Source organism: Nerophis lumbriciformis, linkage group LG15 (assembly GCF_033978685.3).
Source record: "Nerophis lumbriciformis linkage group LG15, RoL_Nlum_v2.1, whole genome shotgun sequence".
In the NCBI taxonomy this organism is placed as follows: Eukaryota; Metazoa; Chordata; class Actinopteri; order Syngnathiformes; family Syngnathidae; genus Nerophis; species Nerophis lumbriciformis.
The window spans coordinates 3,926,543-3,941,009 of NC_084562.2; the positions used below are offsets into that span (position 1 = coordinate 3,926,543).

The window sequence follows — 14,467 nt, forward strand, 5'->3', positions numbered from 1 at the left end:
GTGATGGGATCGGCAGTTCTTTTGACTGTACTGAATCACTAGAATCAGTTCCTTAAATTGAGTCGTTCAAAAAATGTGTTCACCGAATCCACCCCCCCCAAAAAAATTAATAGTGGGGGGGGGCGTGCATAGTACAGTACAGTGCAGACATTCGCGGGAGAAGCAGCAAATAGGGTGAACGCGAGCAGGGGCTCCGCTAGGGATTTTGGGCCCCATGAAAAGAATCTTTACAGGGCCCCCAACACAGTGTCATTATTGTTTCTGTATTATAATTTCATCATCATTAGGGGCCTCTCTGGGCCCCCCTCCATCATGGGCCCCTAGAATCCGTCTCCTTTACCCCCCCTTTTCGGCGCCCCTGAACGCGAGTCCCTACACATCTCTGTGCATGCAGTACACCAGGCAGTGAGTGACTGACACAGCGCCACAGTCAGCACAGTTCAGTATGTGAACCTGAATCACTTCTGCAGCAGCTGTTCTGTGTGCAGGTCGGCGAATCATGAGTCAGTCAGTAACAGCTTCCCCAGTGGCAGATCTCGGTGTGTGTCAGTTCGCGAACGACACAAGCCCTCAGCACCCAATGAGCGACGCGCACAGTGACTGAACGAGAGCCTCAATGTGACGTCCTCCTTCGCGACACAGTCAGTTCTCTGTGTCAGTAGGTTCGCGAGTCCTGATTCTGTCGTTCACTGAGTGATTCATGTCGTTAACCCCCCCCAATGATGAGTAGCTGGCTGCGTTGTTCGCCGACGTCGAGGGTTCAGTGAGTCACAGAATGCGCCAGTTCCACTCATACCGGCATGGTCGCGGCGGAGCTCAACTGAACTGAGAAAGGAACGAATCAGTTCATGAAGTGATTCGGTTCAGTTCGTTCACTCAAAAGATTTGTTCGTTCGAACGAATCGTTCGCGAACGACACAACATTAGTGGCTGCAGGATTAGGTCTCTGCTTTTTGCAGAAGATGTGGTCCTGATGGCTTCATCTGGCCAGGATCTTCAGCTCTCACTGGATCGGTTCGCAGCCGAGTGTGAAGTGACTGGGATGAGAATCAGCACCTCCAAGTCCGAGTCCATGGTTCTCGCCCGGAAAAGGGTGGGGTGCCATCTCCGGGTTGGGGAGGAGACCCTGCCCCAAGTTGAGGAGTTCAAGTACTTGTTCACGAGTGAGGGAAGAGTGGATCGTGAGGTCGACAGGCGGATTGGTGCGGCGTCTTCAGTAATGCGGACGCTGTATCGATCCGTTGTGGTGAAGAAGGAGCTGAACCGGAAGGCAAAGCTCTCAATTTACCGGTCGATCTACGTTCCCATCCTCACCTATGGTCATGAGCTTTGGGTTCTGACCGAAAGGACAAGATCATGGGTAGAAGCGGCCGAAATGAGTTTTCCTCCGCCGGGTGGCGGGACTCTCCATTCTGACTTCAAACATGACTTTCAGTGTGTACGACCTGTCCGCCTGGCGGGCTGACTGTGTGCTGCTTGTGAAATTCAGGCTCAGAGGGCATCATGTTCCCCGTAGCGCCGCTGTCTATGGTAAGACGCACAGGGTGATGTGCGTGGAACGTATCAACATACGGGGACTGTTTGATAAGCACAAGCTGCACAAGCTCAGAAGGATGTTGTGAACTGGGGGCGTTGTCGTCATTGTCACTGACATCCTCCTCTTAGCTGCCCTGCTCGCCAGCAACGTGGCGCGCCCTCGCCATATAGGTTCTGTCCCCGGGGGGGCAGGGATGAGCATTTGCTTAGGAAGTGGTTGTCAGGCTTTCCAAGGGCCTTGCATAGGGGACAGCTCCTCTTTGTACGTGGGGGGTAGCACGCCTTGGGGGAGCAGGTTTAGAGCGCCACGAAACCGCTGTGCGCATGGCCCTGACGTCCTCCTTTGCCTGCAACTCGTTGAGGAGGGACCTAAGTGCCTGTGAAATTTCGGGCTTAATGGATGCCAGCGTGCCATAGCGCTGTTTCGGTAGTTTGGGTAGATCGGCATGGATGAGTCGGAGTCATGAGAGCACAATAAAGTCCTCCTCCACTCTGGCGCCGTTATGACAGAGTCCCTAGAGTCTCTGGTCAGCAGGTTGTCATCCAAAAACGCCATTAATCGCTGATACATGTCCTTAGGTCTCTCAATTAAATCAATTAAATGTGCGCCGGTGCACTGGAAGCCAAAACGGAGCCGAATTGAATGCCATATCATGTCCATAGTTGTGGAGTTTTTGACATAGTCGTGGCGTGAGATCACCAGGCAGTAATTGGCGATTTGACCCGGCATCAGCTCAAGCATGCTAACCTGCTCTTTGGAGCGCCGTAGTCCGGGAGGCATGTCACAAAGCCTCGGCATTGCGCGGCCTGTGTCTTATTTTCCCATGTCACTCCATCATCTAAGAATGGGGCAAATTCATGGTTGAGAGAAAGTGTTTATGTGATGTTCTGGCGCAAATTCTCAAATGAAATAACAATCTCAACTTTGGAAAGGTACCACTGTTTTGGTGCCCTGTGTGAGCGAGCCACCCTGTCCGAGCAACCGTCTGCGCACCACAGTTAAAATATAGACAACGATGCAGCTACGTCGAGGGAAAAAGGGATGAAAAAAAATGTGCCGGCCAATCTAAAAATAGCTCCAGGTGTAGATGTGGGTACGATGCATGCTGCTACCACACCATTAATAAGGCAGGACTATATTGGTAGATAATAACTGCAAGCACAAACGGTGATATGTGAATGACGTTTAATCATGAACGTGCAGCACAATAACAGTAAGAGGAAAACATGACTGCACCCAACAACTATCAGGGTAACTCATACCCACATCCGCTGGCCTTGCCCACGCACATAACCACACTGGCGCAAAGCTCAGGTCATGCTAATAACAAAAATAAATACTAATCAAATATACTACAAAGGAAGTGACTCATAAAAACTGATGAAAAAAATTACATACAATTATACAAGGCTAAAATAAATACTTTCTAACTAAATTAATAATATATAATGATAATATATCCATCCATCCATTTTCTACCGCTTGTCCCTCTCGGGGTCGTAGGGGGTCGCTGGAGCCTATCTCAGCTGCAAATAGGTTTCTCAAATATATTGTCAATAAAATTAAAGTGCAAATGATAATACAACTTCACCACTTTAGTCATACTTGTTGCGCTTAATAAACTTCTCGATGACTTTAGCTCCAGACTTCCTCTGTTTGTTTGATATTGTCGTTACTGCCACAAGTGGTGTAAAAGTGAACTACAATTCATACGGACCTCTGCTGAGAAACATATTTTTTGTGGCTCTCGAGGAGCGCTCGCAACCCAACAATGGGCCCCAGCACTTTTGGTTAAAAAAAAGTCAAACACTCATCCAAAGAACTTATTATTTACTCCATGTTTATTGAGTATCTCCAAAAGGATTGTTTTGTTTGTTTTTACAATTTTAACTCACCCTTAACTGGGAAAAACTAAAAATGTTCTCAAGTATTGAGATTAAAATTTTATGTGCATTTTTACATTTGTATCACATAGACTTTTTTCAATAATACAGTATTTCCCATAGGACTGCAATCTAGCTGTGGCGTTGGTGCAAGAATGATTCAATCTAGGGGCCCCCAAACATTTTGACCCGGGGGCCACATTGGATTAAAAGAACTTGGCCGGGGGCCGGGCTATCTATTTGTGTGTGTATATATATATATATATATATATATATATATATATATATATGTATATATATATATATATATATATATATATATATATACAGTCGTGGTCAAAAGTTTACATACACTTGTAAAGAACATAATGTCATGGCTGTCTTGAGTTTCCAATAATTTCTACAACTCTTATTTTTTTGTGATAGAGTGATTGAAACACATGCTTGTTGGTCACAAAAAACATTCATGAAGTTTGGTTCTTTTATGAATTTGTTATGGGTCTACTGAAAATGTGACCAAATCTGCTGGGTCAAAAGTATACATACAGCTATGTTGATATTTGGTTACATGTCCCTTGGCAAGTTTCACTGCAATAAGGCGCTTTTGGTAGCCATCCACAAGCTTCTGGCAAGCTTCTGGTTGAATTTTTGACCAATCCTCTTGACAAAATTGGTGCAGTTTAGCTAAATTTGTTGGTTTTCTGACATGGACTTGTTTCTTCAGCATTGTCCACACGTTTAAGTCAGGACTTTGGGAAGGCCATTCTAAAACCTTAATTCTAGCCTGATGTAGCCATTCCTTTACCACTTTTGACGTGTGTTTGGGATGATTGTCCTGTTGGAACACCCAACTGCGCCCAAGACCCAACCTCCGGGCTGATGATTTTAGGTTGTCCTGAAGAATTTGGAGGTATTCTTCCGTTTTTATTGTCCCATTTACTTTCTGTAAAGCACCAGTTCCATTGGCAGCAAAACAGGCCCAGAGCATAATACTACCACCACCATGCTTGACAGTAGGAATGGTGTTCCTGGGATTAAAGGCCTCACCTTTTCTCCTCCAAACATATTGCTGGGTATTGTGGCCAAACAGCTCAATTTTTGTTTCATCTGACATCACATGGACAAAGATGAGACTTTCTGGAGGAACGTTCTGTGGTCACTTTGAACACAATATATAGTGCAAAAAAACATAACAAGAGGGTCATGGATCAACTGGCTCTTTATTAAGAAGCCAAAACAACAACAAGCTTCCGCTCTCTGTATGCGCTCCTCTGCCAACATACCCACACACACAGAAGTCCCTTTGGTGCCCTCACAAACAAAAGGTTGTTCAAAATAATAGTGCTTACAGAGTACAAAGAAGAAGAATTATGAGAAATACTTCCAACCTTATTGAAAATAAGATATTCTTCATCTCAGTATGTTAATAATGACTGAATCAATTAATTAATTACATATTACAAAACTGTTGTATACTAATTCATAGATGTTGTTTTATTATATAAAAAGGTCAGTAAATGATTCTATATATTTGTAAACGCTTTGAAGTGGGAAAGGGGTAGGATTAAATAAGCTTTGCTTCTTCCTACTCCTTTTCGGGCATGATGTAAAATGAAATGATATGAAATTGTGTGATGTATTATGATGTAAGTGTGTTCATGTTCGAAATAAACTAAAGAAAGAAAGAAAGAAACAATCAGAAATAACAAAAATCATTAACTTAAACAAGCACATTGCTTCAATAATAACCATTTAAAAAACTGAAATCCACTTACATTAACATCGGCAAAGAGAATGGAGCAGACGAACACAGGGGGAGAAGTGAGGGATCGGGGGGAAGGGGCCGTGTGTGTGTGCCTTGGAATAGGCTCCGCTAAACTTCTTCGTCTGCTTTGGCATATTTTTCCGTAAAAGTACGATCTGATCACAATTATAACTTGCTATGGTACAAAGCATTTATTGTCAATTCTTCCATATAGGTGGGACAAGGAATGAATGAATGAATGAAGTGTTTATACATAGAGACATGGTTTGCAAACGGAGGATGCATATTCGGCGCAATTTAAAAGTTTGTCAATTAAAAAGTTTGCAAATAGAGAGGTTCGTAAATTGAGGTGTTTGCTTCCAGTAGTCTTCAATGGTCTCTTTTTGAAGCAAAGGCGAACAGATGTGCCAAATCTATTTGTGGCAGGCAACCACAAATAAAACTGAAATGTGTGAGGATTTTTGGAAAGACTGACATGATTGTGAAATTTCAAAAACTACGTGACGCGAGGATACCGATACTTTGTGCAGTTATACTGAAGGTGTATGGTAAAATTTAAAAAGTAGTGTAATTCAAGTGTTCAAGGCAATCATCTTCAAACGACATAAAATCCCAGGGCAAAACAAATGATGGCGTTATTCTGCACTGAATGAATTATCTTATTTATATTCAACTCTGTATGTGGTGTCTACAAATAACCTACAGTAAAGCAAGACATACGCTTGCTGTTTTGTAATCGCGAGTGACTTAGTTTAATTGTCAGCCATTTTCTAAAATTAACAAATGACAGACTGAATGACTACTTATCTAGGCGGAAGAAAAAGTAGTTCCCACTAAATGTGTTTCATTTATACACAATCTCAATGATTTAGTTACTTTACACTGTCTTCCTGTTAATGATATACATTATCTCAAATAACTATATTATCAAAAGTATCGATATTTTGATTTTAACATCAATATCAGAGCATAGAGATCTGGTATCAGCGGTATCAATATTTCAGTATTAATCCCATCACTACTTTTCGGACCGCAGCTCATTTTGTGTTGTATAATTCGTTATTTATAAACTATATTATAAAAAGCTAATATCTGGATGCTGTGTTCAGTTATCTTAGCATATATTGATTTAGAATATTGGATTAGTATTGTTAATGCACAAAATGTGTCTAAGTGGCGCTCCCTCATCCTTCTGTTTTTCAATGTTTAGCCCTCAGTAAAAACAGTTTGGACACCTCTGATAGTTTTATGGTGTAACATGCATGAGACAAACAGTACAAGACCATTTCGTATTACTGGTTACAAACATTTATTCATTAATACATCTGCAAGAAGTCATGTAATAGTTGGTCACGCTTGGTCGCAACAACACATGATCAAAAAGGCTCCGGCCATTTTCAAGTCAAGTTAGATATTCATATTTTCAATAATTATACATTTGCAGCCTCGAATGGTTTTAATTTGATTAGCAACTTACACAATCAAACCCAAGTAATAGGAAAGACCAAAATGGGGCCGCAAAAAGCCTGGAGCCGGCCCCGGCACACATGCCATTCAAAACAAGTGGATGATCGTGAAAACTCAATGCAAACTTAAAATATTTTGAAAGTTTTTGTAGCCCTTAATATATATATGCACACAGTAGGGAAGGGATTCATATGACCAGATTCTTGAGTGAAACTCGCGCAAGAAGTAGAGGCGAGGTTAATTATTTTGCAATGCAGTCTGCTGCGCCACTCTACATAACAACTGAGGCTGTGGTTGAAGTTCGAATTGCCACAAAGCACATTTTAAGATATGCGACACTCTACTGCCATCTGGCGGCTGCACCCCAAATCCGTCACATTTCATGTGTCAGGTAAACTGTGACAAATGGGGCCATATGAATCTCTTTTCTACTGGATATACATACATACAAATACATATAAATACAAATATATACACACATATATATATATATATATATACACACACATACAGTATATATATATATATATATATATATATATATATATATATATATATATATATATATGTCTTAATAAGGTTATCCAAAAAATAGTGCTCGATACCGTAGTAGAGCGCAATATATGTATGTGTGGGAAAAAAAATCACAAGACTACTTCATCTCTACAGGCCTGTTTCATGAGGGGTTCCCTCAATCATCAGGAGATTTTTATTTATTTTTATTTTTTTTAATCTCCTGATGATTGAGGGAACCCCTCATGAAACAGGCCTGTAGAGATGAAGTAGTCTTGTGATTTTTTTCCCACACATATATATATATATAAATAGGTGTATATATATAGGTATATATGTATATACACATACAGTATATATGTATGTATATGTATATATATATATATATATATATATATATATATATATATATATATATATATATATATATATATATATATATACATATACATACATATATACTGTATGTGTATATACATATATACCTATATATATATACACCTATTTATATATATATATATATATATATATATATATATTTATTAAATATGTTTAAAGTAGGTATGAAAGTGCACATACAAATAAAATACTCTTGGTCATGAGGGTGAGAAGGCCCATCCTGATCCAGCAGGGGTTAGTCGGGTGTTGAAAAAAAAAAATGTCAGTGTCGGGCCTGGACCATCAGCACCATCAGCAGGGCCTGGATTAGGCACAGAAAACTGGAGCCCAGCACCTTCCCCGCATGTGACCTCCCTAAAGGATTAGGGCAAATCATTGCAAACTTTTGACAAATAGCTAACAAATGAGTTTGCATGCCATTGCAAAAACACTGTACAACTACAAACCCTGTTTCCATATGAGTTGGGAAATTGTGTTAGATGTAAATATAAACGGAATACAATGATTTGCAAATCCTTTTCAACCCATATGAATGCACTAAGACAAGATATTTGATGTTCAAACTCATAAACTTTTTTTTTTTTTTTGAAAATAATAATTAACTTAGAATTTCATGGCTGCAACACGTGCCAAGGTAGTTGGGAAAGGGCATGTTCACCACTGTGTTACATGGCCTTTCCTTTTAACAACACTCAGTAAACGTTTGGGAACTGAGGAGATACATTTTTTAAGCTTCTCAGGTGGAATTCTTTCCCATTCTTGCTTGATGTACAGCTTAAGTTGTTCAACTGTCCGGGGGTCTCCGTTGTGGTATTTTAGGCTTCATAATGCGCCACACATTTTCAATGGGAGACAGGTCTGGACTACAGGCAGGCCAGTCTAGTACCCGCACTCTTTTACTATGAAGCCACGTTGATGTAACACGTGGCTTGGCATTGTCTTGCTGAAATAAGCAGGGGCGTCCATGGTAACGTTGCTTGGATCTCAAACCTGTATGTATGTATGTACCTTTCGGCATTAATGGCGCCTTCACGGATGTGTAAGTTACCCATGTATTGGGCACTAATACACCCCCATACCATCACAGATGCTGGCTTTTCAACTTTTGCGCCTATAACAATCCGGATGGTTCTTTTCCTCTTTGGTCCGGAGGACACAACATCCACAGTTTCCAAAAACAATTTGAAATGTGGACTCGTCAGACCACAGAACACTTTTCCACTTTGTATCAGTCCATCTTAGATGAGCTCAGGCCCAGCGAAGCCGACGGTGTTTCTGGGTGTTGTTGATAAACGGTTTTCGCCTTGCATAGGAGAGTTTTAACTTGCACTTACAGATGTAGCGACCAACTGTAGTTACTGACAGTGGGTTTCTGAAGTGTTCCTGAGCCCATGTGGTGATATCCTTTACACACTGATGTCGCTTGTTGATGCAGTACAGCCTGAGGGATCTCAAGGTCGCAGGCTTAGCTGCTTACGTGCAGTGATTTCTCCAGATTCTCTGAACCCTTTGATGATATTACGGACCGTAGATGGTGAAATCCCTAAATTCCTTGCAATAGCTGGTTGAGAAAGGTTTTTCTTAAACTGTTCAACAATTTACTCACGCATTTGTGGACAAAGTGATGACCCTCGCCCCATCCTTGTTTGTGAATGACTGAGCATTTCATGGAATCTACTTTTATACCCAATCATGGCACCCACATGTTCCCAATTTGCCTGTTCACTTGTGGGATGTTCCAAATAAGTGTTTGATGAGCATTCCTCAACTTTATCAGTATTTATTGCCACCATTCCCAACTTCTTTGTCACATGTTGCTGGCATCAAATTCTAAAGTTAATGATTATTTGCAAAAAAAAAAATGTTTATCAGTTTGAACATCAAATATGTTGTCTTTGTAGGATATTCAACTGAATATGGGTTGAAAATGATTTGCAAATCATTGTATTCCGTTTATATTTTCATTTAACACAATTTCCCAAATCATATGGAAACTGTGTTTGTACTTGAATAGTTTATACAAGTACATTTTCTGGCTTTGTTTAATTCCTATGGAAGTAAAATTCTAGTATGTTTGGAACATTATCTTTTGAGGGTGTTTTGGGTTTACCAGAATATACCCAAAATATATCTGGACATTTACTTGTAACCTTTTGTAAAACTGTTCAATCCGTCAGATCAATACTTTTTCAGGGGTAACATGCTTAATTATGATCATTATAAAATGTTTATATTCTTAAGTGATGACTGATGTATTACTCCTCTTGGCAGTGCAATGTGTAGAAGTTTGTGTGTTGTGTATTTGTTATAAAAGGGAACAAAAATCTGAAAATAATCTATCAACCCACTGAAATATTTACCATTGTCTGATGATTGAAAACATGAACATTTGATCTTTATTTGAGCCCTTTGGATTTCATGGTATAGTTCAGCGGTGATACTGTACGTATTAGAGATGTGACGTTTGAACGTCTCTTTTAAGTTAACGATAAGAGACGATTCTTAGTTGGGAGTCGTTTGTTTGCACAACTTTTTTATATTAAAATGACTGCTCTCCAGTACTACGAAGTAAAATATATCCATCCATCCGTCTATTTTCTAGTGCCTGAAAAAATGTTGTTCAGCAGGTCGAGTAGTACAGTTTTACATTTACATTTTAATGAATCCCTATTTCTTTTTATTGTACATATGTATTATAAACATATACACATTTATTTCTGATTTGTTTATGTTTTTTCTGTAATGTTAAAATGTTTTATTTGCATGGATTTTATTGTGCTACAAATGATGATTTTGCCAAATAGATTGTCAAAGCATTGGGATACTGTATATCGACACCATTTACAATGTATACAATGAACAATTTTTAAACACCTCAACAATGTATCACTATCATCTGCCTTATAAAGGTAAGCATTAATGCTCTGCGCCACGAGAGCCACAGAGATTTTCTATCATCTCTATAAGTACGCATGAATCGGCTGGAAATACGTTTGTGGTAAAAATTAAATTTGAAGTTTCCTGTCATTCATTCATCGACATTTTCCATGTGCTTCTTCCCACCAAACGGGGTGTGTTCTGCGTTTAGGTCGGGGCAGCCCCATTTAACATGACTATGTACACTTGTGAAACCCATGCATTGGAGCATATTATTATTATTATTATATACCAAACTGGGGGCTCCATCTAGTGGTACGCCAACGAATCACTTAATTAAATATTCCAACAGTGTTACTGTTCAAACTGTGTGTAATGTTACAGTAGCCAAAAATATTAATTATACACATTAAATAAATCCTCTGCCTTGTTTTTAATGGATGCTTAGGCCGGGGGTCAGCAACCCACGGTTCTTTAGCGCCGCCCTAGTGGCTCCCTGGAGCATTTTTAAAAAAGGATTGAAAATGGAAAAATATGGTGGGGGGGGGGAATAATTTTTTTGTTTTAGTATGTTTTTTGTTTGAGGACAAACATGACACAAACCTTACCAGTTGTTAGAAAGCCCACTGAGAGTATTTGGTGAACATCGTTTTGTCCTACTAATTTCGGCGGTTCTTAAACTCACCATAGTGTGGACTGTGACGCAACAGTTTGTTTACCGGTACATGTAAAATCTTCCAGTCCTTTTTTGTCTCATTTTGTCCACCAAACATTGTATACTGTGCGCGAATGCACAAAGGTGCGCTTTGTTGATGTTATTGACTTGTTGGAGTGCTAATCAGGCATGTTTGGTCACTGCATGACTGCAAGCTAATCAATGCTAACATGCTATTTAGGCTAGCTGTATGTACATATTGCATCATTATGCCTCATTTGTAGGTATATTTGAGCTCATTTAATATCCTTTACTTGTATCCTTTTTGTATATAATTTAGTTTTGCATGTCTTATGACCCTTTTCAGATAGTTGTTTATGTGTCATGTTGTTCCAGATCACAGCAAACATTACAAACATGCTTGCCAAAGATTGTAATAAATCTATTAAAAGAAGACAGCCTGACATTTTTCCTTTAACTCGGACACAGACATCTACACCTTTGGCCAGTAATTTCCAGGGGTTTTCTCACCTTCTGAGTACCCTCTGATTTACTAATGGTTACTAATGTTGGAAAAATGTGTAGAATAAATATTACATTTCAACATTTCTGTCAACGAAGATTTGCGTCAGCCTGCGACACATAGTCATTTTGATAGTAGGCTATTATAGCTAATATAGATACTTACGTCATGTGTTGCCTTCATTGTATTGTAAGCAGATTTGTTTTTTGTATTGTTGGTCCGATATTGCTCTTTCAACGTTTTGGGTTGCCGACCCCCGGCTTAGGCCTACTACGCAACTGTATTTTAATGTTGGTCATTATGGTGGTACTTGGAGACCTAAGTGTTTTCTGAGTGTTTTCAGAGAACCACTGTTCTATTTATAGCTTTTACAAACTAGAAATGATTGAATGAATCGTGTTCAGAGATACACATTTTTTATGCATCTGAAAAGGAACCTAATTGTGAACTGTGAGTGTGTGTGTTCACCTCTAAAGTCCACATGTCGGTCTTCCCAGGGCATCAGCACCATAGCGAGCGCTGTCCTCTGAACATCTGATAGAGCTGAGAGCTGCTCGTCTGTTACGGCAGCCGCCTGCCCGTAGGAGAACATGCTTATCTGCCTCTGGTGGAACACCACCTTTATGTGGTGAAATAAGAGGAAAGAAATGAGGACAAAATAAGTCGCTAAATTCAGAATTCTAGCAGAGATAAAGTCATGTTACGGAAAAAGTTGACTTACAGCAAACTTATCAGGCTTTATCGTTGCGATAGCTGAAGGACTTATTCCTTCTATTTGCTCTTTCACCAATGCTGACATTGCCATATCTGGCAGACCAGCTGGAAAAAGTTCACAACATTCATGAGAAGATTACCACAATTTAAAATTAAGAATATAGTGAAAATATATATGTATTCAATGATGTTAACATAGTCTGTCTGCAGCATACCTGGCAAAAAATAATTACATTTGTATTAGTGTTCAAACTGCAATCCATAGTTGGTCAATGCAGCAGTTACTAATCAGTAGATTAGAAGGGTGTGATCCGAATCACCGTCTGGTTTCAGGATTTTTTTTTTTCAAGGATTTTTTACTCTTTTGAAATAGGGACTGGTGAAAGTCTGCACTCTATGAGTGTTTTTACCGTTCTAAATACAATGGTGATTGTTACGGAAGTAAAAATGTCTACAACTATTTCGATGAGAGCCCAACATTGTGTAAATAGGACACAACGGAGTAGATATTGAAAGGGTAAAAGAGGGTGTAATAATAGATGATAAAATGAACTGGAAACCTCAAGTAAATAATATACAACATAAAGTAGCAACAAACATGTCAATAATGAATAAAGCAAAACATGTTCTGGACCAAAAATCACTTCATATTCTCTACTGCTCGCTAGTGTTACCATATCTGAGTTACTGTGTAGAAATATGGAGAAATAACTACAAATGTGTGCTTCATTCACTAACAGTGTTACAAAAAAGATCAATTAGAATAATACATAATGTTGGATGTAGAGAACATACAAACCCTTTATTTATTGAATGAAAATAATTGAAATTCAACGACTTGGTGCATGTGCAAACAGCTAAAATGATGTACAAAGCAAACTATAACCTGCTCCCCAAGAATGTACAACAATTCTTCTCAACACAGGGGAATAAAATACAACCTTAGAGGAAAATCTAATTTAAGACATTTGTATGCACGTACAACACTTAAAACCTTTAGCATATCTGATTGTGGAATTAAATTATGGAATGGATAACACAAGGAAATCAAACAAATCACCAATATGATTCAGAGACTGTTCAAACTACAAGTGTTAAAAAAATATAAAGAAGAACAACCAGGATGAACATCTTGAAACTTAAAAAAAAAAAAAGGAAGTAATGATTATTTTTGTATTTAATATTTGTTTACTTACTTATGGTATATTTATTTACGTATTCATTATTTATTCACTGTTGTGTTACAAACAGAGGACAAGGACATGGGATAAAATTGCTCTGATATAAAAAGGGGTAGGATTAAATAAGCTCTGCTTCTTCCTACTCCTTTTCGGACGTGCTGTTATGAAACAACTGGAAATATGTGATGCATTACATTGTATCGTATGCATGTTCGAAATAACCTGAAACTGAACTGAACTGACCGATGCATCGGTAAAGGTGAATGCAGCATACCTGCCAGAACTCCAATCTCGATGAAGACGTCCATTTCCCATGAACTAATGTGTCCAAAAGCGAGACTGTGGGTCAGAAGGCCCACAAGTGCCAACAATTGTTCTTCAGAGCAAGACAACCTTAGCTGACCGAGCCAGAGCGCCGCCTTACTGTAATCACCAAGGGGAGACACAGTGAATCAGTCAGGAAGAAAAACTCTGTCGTGAAACCTTACTTTATTATGGGGACCTATGATGATTTTCTTCTTTTCTGACTTATAAATGTTGTTACAATGTTGGATACTCATGATAAACAATGGCAAAGCGATCAAATGCTAAGGTTCATGCATATGTGCGTGAGCTTGCATGCAGTTTTGGATGCTTTTGAACGCTGTCTTTTTTTTAACAGTAGACCATTTGTGATGTCACAGTGTGGGGGAAGTACTTAAGTAGACATTTCTAGTACATGCTCTCTGCCAAGCTCCTCCTCTCTGCTCTGCTGCCTCGAGCCTCCAGTGTTATTCCTTCTCCTTTCATTCTCTCGCGCCTGCTCTGATGTTTATAAACAGGACTGTTTCATCAACATGGACTATTAATTACAAACTGGATTAGCCACTGAACTGCGACGAAAAATAGAGAACCACTGCAAAATTACTACTTGGTTTAGGGTACCAAGAAAACATAGGATCAAGTATTATTTT

General features: G+C 39.3%; 1 protein-coding gene across 1 annotated transcript in view; it reads right to left on the reverse strand.

Moving 5' to 3' along the window:
• Positions 1–7,778: 7,778 nt before the first annotated feature.
• The window catches only part of LOC133616223 (uncharacterized), a 63,354-nt gene continuing 56,665 nt past the window's right edge, over positions 7,779–14,467 (reverse strand). Inside the window, exons 26-29 of the mRNA XM_061975391.1 lie at positions 13,789–13,937; positions 12,341–12,438; positions 12,088–12,238; positions 7,779–7,918 (exon numbers count right to left, since the gene is read on the reverse strand). Of these exons, the coding sequence (XP_061831375.1) occupies positions 7,827–7,918; positions 12,088–12,238; positions 12,341–12,438; positions 13,789–13,937 (490 nt within the window). The 3' untranslated portion in view covers positions 7,779–7,826. The remainder of the gene's footprint in view (positions 7,919–12,087; positions 12,239–12,340; positions 12,439–13,788; positions 13,938–14,467) is intronic.